This window comes from Alligator sinensis, unplaced genomic scaffold (genome assembly GCF_000455745.1).
Source record: "Alligator sinensis unplaced genomic scaffold, ASM45574v1 scaffold579_1, whole genome shotgun sequence".
NCBI lineage: Eukaryota > Metazoa > Chordata > Crocodylia > Alligatoridae > Alligator > Alligator sinensis.
Genome location: NW_005842023.1, coordinates 53,140 through 66,104, shown reverse-complemented (window position 1 = coordinate 66,104; position 12,965 = coordinate 53,140). Strand labels below are relative to the sequence as shown.

Sequence of the window (12,965 nt, the reverse complement as noted above, 5' to 3'; positions counted from 1 at the left end):
GCTGCGGCAATGCAGCCCCAAGGGGCAGGGGTCAGTGTCTGCTGCCTTACATCCCACATGGGGGGCTGCAGTTTGCAGATGGGCTGCAGCATGGCTCCCTGCCCCCTCCCTCCATTGGTGGCAGAGCAAACCATTGCAGCAGGCAGAAGTGAAGCACTTGTTGCCCACAGTCTGCTTGTGGCAGCACCAGGAACTCGGGGCAGGCTGCTGCAGGCCAGCAGCCTGGGCAGAGGCATGGCTAGGCAATGGACTGCCATAGCCCAGTCCTCCCCGGCCCCACGCCTCAGGAGCATAGGCAGCAACTAGCCCACAGCAGCCCAACCCGAGCACCCAGCAGATGGCAAGTGACAGGTGCTTCACTTCCATCTGCCATGATGGCTTGCTCTGCCGCTGCTGGTATGAGAGGGAGGGGTGGGCTATCTTGGCCCAGTAACTAGCTATGACCCTGGGATTCAGGGCTGGGCTGGGCTGGGCTGGACTGAGCTTCACTCCTGGGCTGCAGGGCCAGACTGGCTTGGGCTTTAGTGGTTCATTGCTTCCCCCTGCTGCTGCCCATGCTCCTAGCCTGCAGCAGGCTGCCTGAAGCAGGTGGTGGATGACAAGTGCTTCACCTCCACACCATTGCAGCAGGTGCTTTCCCATCACCATGAGGAGAGGGAGGGGGCAGGGAGCTGCACTGCAGCTGGCCTGCGAACAGTGGCCCCCACGTGGGGCCAGAGATGAGAGATGGTGGACACTGACCCCCACCTCCTGGGGCCACCCAGAGGCAGCAGTGAGTCAGGCTCTATAAGTAGCCCCAGCTCTTCAGAGAGCTTTGAATTGATCTGGACCTTTTAAATTGGTCCACTGATTCAATTCGGCCACCAAATCTTCTCCAAATCAAATCACCACCTGAAGCTTTGCACAGCCCTATTTATTAGCTTTCTTGGTAAAGGGTTATTTAGAGTTGGATCCTCCCCTTGATTACAGGAATAGGAGACAGACAGATTGAAGAAACTCTTCTTGTCTTCTAGACAACAGCTTATGAAGTACCATAGGACCCAGCTTTGCCCTTGTATGTCAGGCTGACTGGTGAGGCCAAATCCAAAGTATAGCAAAGGGTTCAAAGGTTAGTGTTACTAACTGGGTCTGCTGAACAGTTGCTTTCTAAAACAAAACAAAGTAAAATGGATGTTGTGTAACAGAACATGACCTGAAAGAGGGTGCTGTTTTTTTCCTGACATATGGGATGACATGTAAAGCATGCCAAGGCCAGAAGAAAGAGCACATCAATCCATACAGAGGTCAGCCCTGCTATGTAAGAAGTCAGTCAACTCGTGTCAGCTGCACAATTGCTTATACCCATCCTAAATTTAATCTAGAAAGATTATATATAATCTAGGAACAAATACAAAATTGCAGTAAGAAATCCATCAGAGAAACAGGTATTTTACTTCCGTTCTTGGTTATGTGGCTACATTTTTTGACTTTTTTTGAAAGAAGCTCTTAAATGCATTCATGGATTCCTTTGAAAAGTATTTCTTCACAATCTGCTCACACTCTTGGGAATTAACTGCATAGAGCTTTTCCTTTTCCACACTTCGGATTAACTGCTTTGACAGTGCCAGGGACTGGAAAACAGAAGAGTAATGTAATTTGATAGCATGAATATACCATTGTAAGATTCCATGGTCTCCTATGTAACCCCTATGCTTTGTTTTAAGCCAGACTTGTTGGCCTAAGTACCCTTCAGCCTTCTCTATCATATTCAGTTCATGGGATGTTACAAATTGCCTCAATCCCGCCTTCTAAAGAAAGGTAGAACTAATACATTCCTGTCACTTTTTAATTTCTTTCTGTGCTTTGAGTCTAATACTTTGAATCCGTGTCCTAAACTACTAGATTTGTATTTTTTTTTGTTAAGAAAGAAAAGTGCACGATAGCTTAACCAGCTGTGTCTTGCTTAACATCTGATAGTATCTCTGCTATAGCTCACTACTTCATGTGGATCTCATGTATCTTATTTCATAAAACATCTTAGACCAAATCAGAATGTAAGTAACTAATGAAATTATACCATATATACTTGAATACAAAATTAGGTTTTCCCCCCACAATTAGCATGGTGGGGTGGGGGGAGGCTCTCATTGTAATCACATGTAGACAAAATATTTTGTGAGATTTCTTTGTCATTAAACTGCTGCCAAAAGTAGCATGTGCTCAGCAATGGAAACCACCTATGAAGTTGACTAAACACAGCTGCCACTAAGCATGACTATAAAACACATAGCCTACACTGGGCAAACTTGCTGCTTGGAACCTACCACAAGGATAGGTTACTGCAGCCCAGCTGAATGAGACTTCTGATAGTTCTCATTAAACACCATCCCCCTCATGGCTGACTTTCAAATCATGGTGAACCACTACATTGCATATATTTTGACTTCCTCTTTACTCCCACACCTGAGCTATGCCTTTTTTCCCCACTTCAAATGATTAGGGATCTACCTAAATCATGGCAGAAGTGCACTGCACAGCAGCTTCTTGTTCTTTTTACTCTCCTCCCTATCCCTCCCTTCATCCATCTGACCAGTAGACATGTCCTGGTGGCCCCACCACTCACACCCATTGCTCAGATGGAAGGCAAAGCCCACAGATTTTAAATATGCCACAATTTTTGTCTTCTGGCTGATCAGCAGCAAGCAGAGGGGCCACTGGGGCCCCTTGGCCAATTGATGGTGGGAGACAAAAACAACAGCATATTTCCAATTCCAAAAAAAGGATACCTGTTGGGGGAGAGGGTGGGCAGGAGGGGTAGTGTATAATTGCAAGGTGGGGGGGCAGTTTCTAACTTAAACAATAAATAACCAGCATTATTGCCTGAGAAACTAAATGTAAAACAAAAATAAAGCCAGAGTCCCATGCTGGTGCCCCTTACTCCCTTGTGCTGCCAGTGCCCCTCACTCCTGACCTGCACCCCCCCCTTCCCCTAGTCCTGCTGGAGGGGGCCCCCAGCTGCTCTCAGCCTGACCAGGCTGGAGCGTGGCAGCTGTAGTGGCTCCAACTTGTGTGGGTGGCAGTGAAGCAAGTCTGGCCCAGGCACGGGCTAGAGGAAGGAGGTGGGGAGGCCTGTGGCACCCCCCACCCTTAATGGGCTCCTGCACCATGCCATGCAGCCTGGCAAGGCCCCCCTGACAGGCAACATCACCCAGCTGCCCCACCCCTGCAAGCACAGGCACTAGCCCCTATGCTGTCAGCCCAGTCGCACAGCTTCCTGTTGCCCCTGAAGGGCCCCACTGCCCCCTTTCCCCGCTGGAGGGGCACATGCCTCTTCTGCCACCCCCCTCCAATGCCAGTGCCTGGACACCTTTCTCAGGCCCCCTGACACACATATGCACATAGAGCCGCTGGACAGTCCCCAAGCCCTGGCCCTCCAACCCCACTCCCCATAGATGTACATGCAGCTGCTGGGGCTGCTCCCGTCACCCTGCCTGGCTATATTCCAGCCACGTGCATCTGTGTGCACAGATGTGTGGTGCCCCTTGCCTCCAATCACCCAACTCTGCAGGCTGGAAGGCTGCCAGCTTGCAAGAGGAAACTTGTGCTTTCCTCCTCTAAAGAGGAAAACCCACGTTTTTCTGCAGCAAATGGAAAACCCGGAGCCCTGGTAAATATGCACGCCACTAGGACAAGCCAGGAAAGGCAGTTCTGCCAGGATTGATATTGAAAAAGGGGTAGAAGAACAAAATCCCAGGCAGTATATTTAAAAAAAACTGCCCAGATGGAAATCGGAGGTCATGTCCAGGAAAACCCGGACATATGGTAACCCTAGGCATATTTAAAACCACAGTTTTTGCCTCTTGGCCAATCAAGAGTGAATGGTGGAGCCACTAGAGCTCCTTCACCAATTAGTGCTGGGGGGAGGGCACACAGCAACAAAGCCAAGATTAAAGGAGCTGCTGCATAGTACACTTCTGGTGTGATTTAGTTAGATGCCTACCAATGATTCCTCGTTCTTCACCTACTTAAATGTCTGATAAACATTACCAAATGGGCCCCCAAACAGTTCACCCAAAATACCTCTGTTGAGCCTCCCTTTCTCAACCTGTCCCATATGAGTAGTGTGGCCCTGCCTTTCATGAGGTGAAGCCAGACCAGGTTGCCCTGTACCTCATCTACATATTCATTTTTGGATCAGCCCAGGACTCATGACCTGGGTGCAGTCATGAGTGGGGACTAATTAACACATGGCTCCTTTGTGGGGGTGGTATCTGGAATACATATACATACTGAGCCATGCTGAGCAATGGGGTCACTATGGCTTGAAACTCTATTGACTCTGGTATGAACTGTGTGGTAAAGCATAAACCTTTGGATTTGGACTAATGTTATGCATAGTTTGTACTACATATAAGTAGGTACCAAAGCGCTGTTCAAAAGTGTGTTTATGGAGTACCTATACTAAAACTTGTAGCAGTTTCAAGAAAAGATAATATGCATCAATTCTGGAAGAACTAAATGTATGGGTACTATGTGGAAATTGCTACAGCCAAGTTTAGTTTCAAGGTAATTGTTCTCAAATTTGCTTCTCATTTCCCTGCTCTCTCTGACTGCAGGGACTGATAGTAAGAAGAGGGGAAAGGGGTTGCCAAGGGAAAAAAAAACTGGGAGGAAATAGAGACCAATCTGACCCCCCATATTTGGACTTTGTAAAGGTTGATAATATTACATGAGACATTAGAAACAGGAAAATGAATATTTCATATAGAACAAAATTCTTGTATCAAGTGGGAGGGGGGACAAATTCAAGGCAAACCTCTAATCATTAGATTCTATACCTGGAGAGTTATAACAAATTTATACATTTTCCATATATAGGATCTAATTACTGTGGGGGAGGGGGTCATCATATAATCAGGATTGTCTTCTGTTTGAGTAAACATGGTATTTTACAGTTTGTGGTTATTGGAACTCAATGGTGACATCCAGAGGAGTGTGACTGTGTGGTATGTGGTACAGCAGGCCCATCTACAGTGCCACACACTGTACACTCAGGCGGGGGGGGGGAGGGAAGGGAGGGGAGGGTTGACTCTGAGAGATCCCGGGTTCAAAAAAACCCATGCGGGAAAAAGCAGGGTGGTGGACATGGAGGCAGTGCACGCCACCCAAAACCGCAGCCTGGGTGTCTGGAGCCACACTCCAGCTGCTAGCCAGAGTCCCTGCTGCAGGAGGCACCACAGCTGCAGCTTCCTTGGCCCTGGGGATCCCCACACTCCAGACTGTGTGTGACACAGGCGTTTCCTGGGGACAAGTAGCACCAGCACAAGGTGTCAGCACAAGGTGTGCCACTGCTACTTGTCCCCAGGGAACCAAACATCCATGCTCATCTGGATGTGGCCAATGAGGCTTCCATTGCTAAGTCTTTTGGTGGTTTTTGAAAATCTTACTTGAAAATGTTGAGGTCAGTTTCTATTTAATTTCCCTCACCTGGGCATATAATATTGTTATGCAAGTGTTTAATACAGGGGTCAGCAACCTACAGCCCATGGATCAGGTTCAGCCCCCAAAGCCACTGGATCCATCCCATGGATGTGGGACTTCAGCAGCATTTGGTGGGCGTTTCTCCCATGCCATGGTGGGTTGAAGCGGCTGCATTTCGCCCGTGCCACAGTGGGGAGAAGTAGTAGCAGTAAGCACTTACCCTATGCAGGGTAGAAGTGGTGACAGCATCTGGGTCTTAGCACCTACCAGTTCTGACTTGAATGGGGTCCTTCTAGCCCAGAGCTTCTGAAGACTGCCAACCACTGGTTTAATATACTGCTGTAACTATAAAGCAATATCCAGGGAAGACAAACTGCAGTTTTGAACTTTAGGCCAAATTTGGAGTTGGCATGACATTTAAACTGCACCTACTTAAGTCAGGTCTGACTTCTACCTATTATGTCTCCTCAATTAGATAATTTTAGATCATTTCCGATCTTCCTGATTGGCCTTGATATAAGAATTCTGTTCTATTTGAATTATTCATTTTCCTGTTTCAAATATCTCATGTAATACTATCAACCTTTACAAAGACCAAATATACTATTAATGTGTAAGGTCTTAATTTAGGAGTCCTTTGGAAGTTGTAACTCATAAATTTACCTTAAAGTTTTGATGTCATGTTAGGACTATGGAAAAGTTATATAAGGTATTCTGGGATTGAGCCTAGGGGGTTTGGGACCTGTTTAATAAATCCTGTTCAGATCCTTTTGGACATAATTGCTATTTCTTAGTTGCCTGTGATTATAGGAAATGGGATCTAATCACCCAGTGGCCCCTTCCAGTCCTGTGTGCCTAAACTTGGTAGCACACCTCTCTCCAGATACTACACACTCAGTATTGTACAGTGAACTAGAAAATACCGAGCTATAAAATCAATTGAACTATGACATCAAAGACTACTAGTGACACCTACACACAACTCCACTTGCAAACTATTCATGCTTTCTTAAGGAATAATTTGCATAAGGAATTGTGAATTGGGCTGCTGCCAGAATAAGGTAAAAAAAATTGTGTTGCTTTTGCTGTGGACTTGCTGGGGACATCTCATGTTTCACTTAATCAGTAGAACTAGGCCAGTAGGTATTTTGATTAATTAATAATTATCTATTTAAATAACAGCTTATTAATAATTGAAACCTAAATATCGAATTGTGGGGCTGTCTGTAAATGCCTGCTGTTTATAAAATGAACACACCTGGTCATTTTTACTAGACCTGCTTGTTAAAACTAATAAAGCTAGCAAAGATGTTTATTACCCTTGTGATTACCATATGTTGTTCGAAAAGGCCATGGTCTGCAAAAATCATTAATGCCTTCATGTCCAACCACTTAAACAAAGGTAGCTTCATCAGAAGATGCTGACATCTTCTGAGAAACAGACCTCTTTAATTGGGTTGAGTTGGTTATTTATGATAACCTCAGTCATAGAGCACATTAAAGTTGACTGCTATATTGAAAATGGGTTTTATACTTTTGAAAATGAGTATCTGACTAAAATGATAAAGGTGAATAAGATGGAGGAAAGGTGACTTTTCTTATGTGAAATCAGAAAAAATATCTGCCTTAAACTTTGATTATTTTAGTTATAAAATGACATAACCGCTTTGTGGAGAATTGCTGGCTCTATATAGTAGAACAGATAAAAGAAAGTGTTTGTTCTTTGTAACTCCTCTGCAACTGCTTCGCTCACCGCGGCCTTGAAGATAGCAAAAAAGTATGTACAAATCTGATTTCCAGGTGCAAGAAGGAGGTTTGTGAACTAACCTCGCCTCCCCCATTAGTTCCCATCCTGATTACAGCAAAGAAATAATGAAGTAATATTATAGCCGTTTTTCATTCTAATTTCACTATATGATCACGTGAGTTGTAAGCAACTGTTAAAAAGTATATAAGCCTCCTGATTTTGCTCTTGGGGGGGACCCCTTCCAAGTGCTTGGGAAATCCATGTCACTTTGGAGTCCCCCCTACAGCTGTAGTTTCTTTTAAATAAAAGCTTCTGCTGACCTGACCCAAAAGTATGCTGCGTGTGTTTCCACGACACTTATGAATCTTAAGTAACTCATATGCCACCTCAAGGGTACATGCAGACATTCAGGGAGGTTAGATGGAGGTCAAATTGAGTTAAAAATGGCCACCTAATCTAAAGTAAGTCAGTATGGAGGGGGCTAGTGGGAGGGCTTGGAGGCAAGCAGGGTCCATGGGGGAGGCTTGGGGGATGGGGAAGGCTAGTGGGGTTGAAAGGAGGCTTGGTGGGATTAGTAGGGTCTGCAGAGGGGTTAGGGGGGATGGGGGAAGGGACTAGCAGGGTTCAGGAGGGTTTGGCAGGATCAGGGGAGCTGCGAGGATTGGAGAGGCTCTCCTACCAACTCCAACGCAGACCCCTGCAGCCCTCCCCACAAGATCTCTAAAGCCTGACTGAAGTAAGTTGGGATGGGGGGAGGGGTGGGCAGACCAGGGGGTGGCAGCTCTGTGGCTGGGGGTTGATCTGATGGGTGGGCCTCTTCTACCTGGGGACCAGGGGCTTTTTTTAGCTTCTCACCCCCTATCCCCAGAGGAACCGCCCCCCCCATGCGAGCCAGCCCACCTCCCCCTTCCCCTTCCCCTTCCTGTCCATCCCAAATTACTTCCTCAGCTCCCAGCACCAGCAGATACTGGTAAAACCAGCACCAGGAATAGCCTGTGGGATGTCTGTGGTGGGGAGGTTGGCAGGCTTGGGCAGGCTGGGGCACAGGCTGGCTGGTCTGTGAGATGGGAGAAGGTTGTCTGTGTGGGATGGGGCAAGGGGCTGAGGGGCTAAAAATAGTCCAGTGTTAAGGTTGAGGATAGGAAAATTGCAGCCCTGGGGATGGGGCTAGTGGCTAGGCTTTCCCAGAGCCAGGACTGCCCTGGATACTGTACAGAAGTTCAGTTAGGACAGTCTTTCTGGACCTGAACTAAGTCACCCTACCTCTGAGGTAGGGTTGAATTAGATTGGGTCATTCATTTTTAGACTAATCGAACCTTCCTGAACTTCTGGGCAGTTCACACTTAGCTTGACCTAACTAGGGATCTAAGTGCAAGGTCCTCACTTGGGAAAATTAAGTAAGATTGGGTGGTCATTTTAAATGCAATCTAACCTCCCCCTAACCTGCTCAAACATCTGTACCTAGCCCAAGAGAGAATGGAGAAGGACTAATGGTTTGCTGACTGAGTTCATAGGTGGGTGCCTACATGCACAGTGTATGTATGCAAAGAGTTTAACATAAGTTTAATACCAACATTTTTGGGGAGACTTGCAAAAGCTTTCAGCTTTCTCCAGACTTCCTCCTGAAAAACTTGGTCAGGAAAAACTTCAGTCACAAGTCCCTGAGCACAAGCTTCCCTTGCAGTCAGCTTCTTGTTGAAAAGCAGCATCTCATTTGCCTTAATGGAAGAAAACAGGATGAAGATGCAATTAAAATGTGCCAGATGCAACATTTGGAAAACAGAATAGAAAATGATAAAATTCCAGTTTCCTGTTCTAAATAATTAGTAATTTACTCTGTGCTAGGTTGAGAAATGCCAGTTGTGGTTGAAGTCTTGCCTGTTGTAGCTTTCTCTTCTTTTTCTATAAAAAGAGTCTTGCTGGGTTTGGGCCAACCTTGCCACTCAGTTACAGAGATGTAGCCCTACTGAAATAAATGGCACTGTAAAGGAGATGAGTTTGAGCTGAGCTATGGCTACAGCTGTGCTATGGCTACTCGATTAATCGAGTCTGCTGGAGCATGGAAATTAACATGCTCTAGCAGCCTCCAGCATCACGTGTATCAGCATCCCCATGCTGAAAAATGGTGGCAGGGTGGTTTAAACTAAAGCTCGTTTGATGAGTTTTAGTTTAAGATGCCCTGCCACCATTTTTCAGCATGGGGACACTGATACATCTGGTGCCCACATGTGGTGGCTCACTAATTAAAACTCCCCACCCCCCCTACTTCCTGGATCACATCTATAAACACCCAATGATTGCAAAGTGAAGCATGTGTTAAATTCTATGGAATTTCTCTATAAACTGCCTTTAGTGTACCTGAATGCTCTTTCTGGATCTACTTATCACAGGCTAGAAGAACTGTTTTGTACAATACAGGAATATTACAAGATGGGGAAAATATAAAGGATACACTTTAAAGCTGCTAAACAGTAATGTTGTGAGACGGTACAGATAAAGCCTTTGCTGTTTTGCATGAGACTTAAAAGTGAGACCGCATCATGTAGCCATTTCTATTTGCTATGTGGAAAGCAGCGCATAAAAAGGAGTAAGACCCCTGACACCTTCTTTAAGAAACCATTATCACCTCTTTGTGAAAGACAAGGTGTAAACAAACACTCAAGTACCATACTTTATAGGGCTGTGCAAAATGGCACCGTTCCGTTTTGATGGAACAACATTTTGTTTCAAATTTCGTTTCAGTTGAAAACCACTGTTCTGTTTCGTTTTGTTGAAACAGTTTCTCTGTTTCGACATTTTGCCGATAGGCTATAATGGGGAAGCATGAAACAGCCTATAACTTTGTCATTTCTGGCCTGATTTGGATGAAACTTGCAGGAATGGTAGCCCCTTCTGAGGGCATGAAGTCTGCCAAGTGTCAAGGAGATAGGTGCAGGGGGTCAGGGAAACTGTGCCTCAAAGTCCTGAAAGCAAAAAACTCATGTCACATGTATGTGTTAAGCCACAGTAGGGTCAAACCTGCAGACATGCTAGCCCCTGCTGCAGCCACGAAGCCTGCCAACTGTCAAGGAGATAGGTGCAGGGGGAGTCTGGGTTCTGGGGCCCTGCACCCCTAGCTGCTGACAGGCAACACTCGTGACATGGGTGGGTGACATTGTGTGTGTGTTAAAGTGCACCCTCACTCAACTGACACCAAGGCAGAAAGCAGGGCAGTTCAGACAATAGTGCCTTTTATGCAGTTTTTCCATCCCTCCCCCAGAGCACTGGGATTGGAAGGGATCTCAGGGAAGGATGACAGTCACTGGCCAGCTACAGTCAATAATGAGAGCAGTCCTTCCCCTCTCTTCCCCCTCCCTCTCCTTACTTTAGTTTCTGTTTCCCTGCAGGCAAGCCCAGCTTGAGCTTCGAAACTCGAAACATTTAAAACATTTCAAAATGTTTTGACTTGCCTCATTTCATTTCGAGGCCATTTCGAAGCTCTCTGTTTAGTTTCAATTTCACTGTTTTGAGCTTGAAACAAGTAGAAACAGCGTCGAAATGAAACTGCTGGTGAAATTTCGAGCAGCCCTAATACTTGATTTGTTTGACAGGGTGGGAGGGAGAGTTCAGAAACCTGTGAGCAGTACAAGCACATGCAGACAAGCACCTCGGAAGGTTCCTGTAGAATTCAAGCCTTGCTGGTCCTGCCCTCTCCACCTCCAGCCTGTGCAAGGTTTGGGGGAGCAGCTCCTTTACCCAAGGGGAGCCCAGCTGACTTTTCATTCCCAGCACAGATGAAAAGAGGGCCGAAGGGCTGACTGCCCCTGCCAGCAGCTTTCCAGCTCCTCTTGCTGGCAAGTCCTGGCAAAGCAAGCTCCCAGGGCACTTTTTTCCTCTCTGGGATGGCATGACAGTTTCCATCAAATGGTATTATCTGTTGTTTGATGGAAATAATGGGCATTTATACACATACTTTTTTGTCCCATTATGCACTGGAGGTCTGCCGCTTCAGAGCAGACTTGATTAATCGAGTCTGCTCCATACACGAGCTGATGTGAACTGTGCTGCACTGCATGCAGCTGTATAAGCAGTGAAATGCATGTCAGCATGCAGAAAATGGTGGCAGCGTGCTTTTGAACTAAAGTACCTTCTACGTGTTTTAGTTTAAAAGTGCACTGCTGCCATTTTCTTAGTGCTGACGCACACTTTGCCACTTATACAACTGGATGTGTCACAGCGCCGGGCATGCCACTTTTCAAAGTGCCTAGTGCTGTGGCACTTGCATGTGTAAAAAAGCTAAATGTCTGCCAGGGGCCTTAGTATCTAAAAACGAAGTGGCTGTTTTGAGTATCTCAGAAAATAGAAACTATCAGGCCTGGCAACAAATTAGCAAGACAAATTAGCAAGTGAAACATACCCTCAGAGGCAGAGCTCAAATATTTTGTACAGCCAGACTGAAAGAACCTTACAGTTACTTCAGACACAATTATAGGTCCTTAGTTTATAGTTTTCTAGGCTGTGATGTAAAACATATTTAGTAAATAGCCTTCAGAGATTCATTACAGAATACACTGGCTTTTTAATGCAATACATAAACCAAAATAGTTGAAATAGCAATAGCTTTATGTGGCATAAACCCAGGCTTACAATATTAGAGAGATTTCTTTTTGGAACTGCATTTTTCACTAAAAACAATGTTAGACATGATTTGAGCAGGTAACATTGGCAGCAAGGAAAATTAGTTTTGTTTTTGCTTTGCTTCATTTCTGCTTACAAATTGCAGGCCACATTCATACACAAGACTAAAAGGAGGGATTAACTTATTCTCTTCTTGCTCAGAAAATTTAATTTTGAGAGTCACTGAAGAAACAAAAGGCTTTCCACCTGGTGTACAATCTTGATGAAGTGGATCCTACTGTATGGTTAGAAGATGAAAATATAAAATTATTTACTGGCATTATTGAAATCCAGTTTTTTTTTGGCAGGAGGGGGGCGGAGTGTATAATGTACTTGAAAATAATGCATAACTGTAGATGACTTTGTCCTTGAAGATTTGAAGTTTTAGGTGATGATAGTTATTACAGATAGTGAGTCATTTTTTTTTTGGTGCTGAGACTAGGTCCAGTTCTCAGGTTGCTTCAGTGCCTTTGTGCTCTACATGGGAGTTGAGAAATGTAGTGTCTGTGTAGGAGAGCTAATTCTATGTTGCCCAGACCCAACAACTGGTGATACAAGTTAGAAAGAATATATTTAGGTCCTTGAAAGAACCCACTTTATCAAACTGTACTGATACGTGGTTTGTCTAGATGGAAAAAAAAAGTAGAAAAGGAGAGGGAATCAAACATTTTGGGGGATGTACACATTAAGAGGCCATCCTTAATGGACTGGCCGACGCCAACATCTTAAGGGATAGCCAGCATGGGTTTGTTGCGGGTAGGTCTTGCTTGACCAATCTCATTTCCTTCTACGACCAGGTGACCTATCACCTGGACAAGGGAGAAGAGATTGATGTCATATATCTTGACTTCAAAAAAGCCTTTGACCTGGTTTCCCATAATCACCTCTTAGAGAAACTGGCCAATTGTCCCCTTGGGTCCTCCACGATCCACTGGCTGGAAAACTGGCTCCGGGGTTGGACCCAGAGGGTAGTAATTGATGGAAGTCATTCATCGTGGTGTCCTGTGACCAGTGGTGTCCCCCAGGGCTCTGTCCTTGGACCCATACTGTTCAACATCTTCATTAATGATGTGGACACTGGAGTCAGAAGTGGACTGGCCAA

General features: G+C 45.5%; 1 protein-coding gene across 1 annotated transcript in view; it reads right to left on the bottom strand.

Moving 5' to 3' along the window:
• Nucleotides 1-1,433: 1,433 nt before the first annotated feature.
• LOC102386089 (enoyl-CoA delta isomerase 2, mitochondrial-like) overlaps nt 1,434-12,965 on the bottom strand; it is a 46,133-nt gene continuing 34,601 nt past the window's right edge. The window contains exons 7-8 of the mRNA XM_006022189.2: nt 8,782-8,925; nt 1,434-1,610 (exon numbers count right to left, since the gene is read on the bottom strand). Of these exons, the coding sequence (XP_006022251.1) occupies nt 1,446-1,610; nt 8,782-8,925 (309 nt within the window). The 3' untranslated portion in view covers nt 1,434-1,445. The remainder of the gene's footprint in view (nt 1,611-8,781; nt 8,926-12,965) is intronic.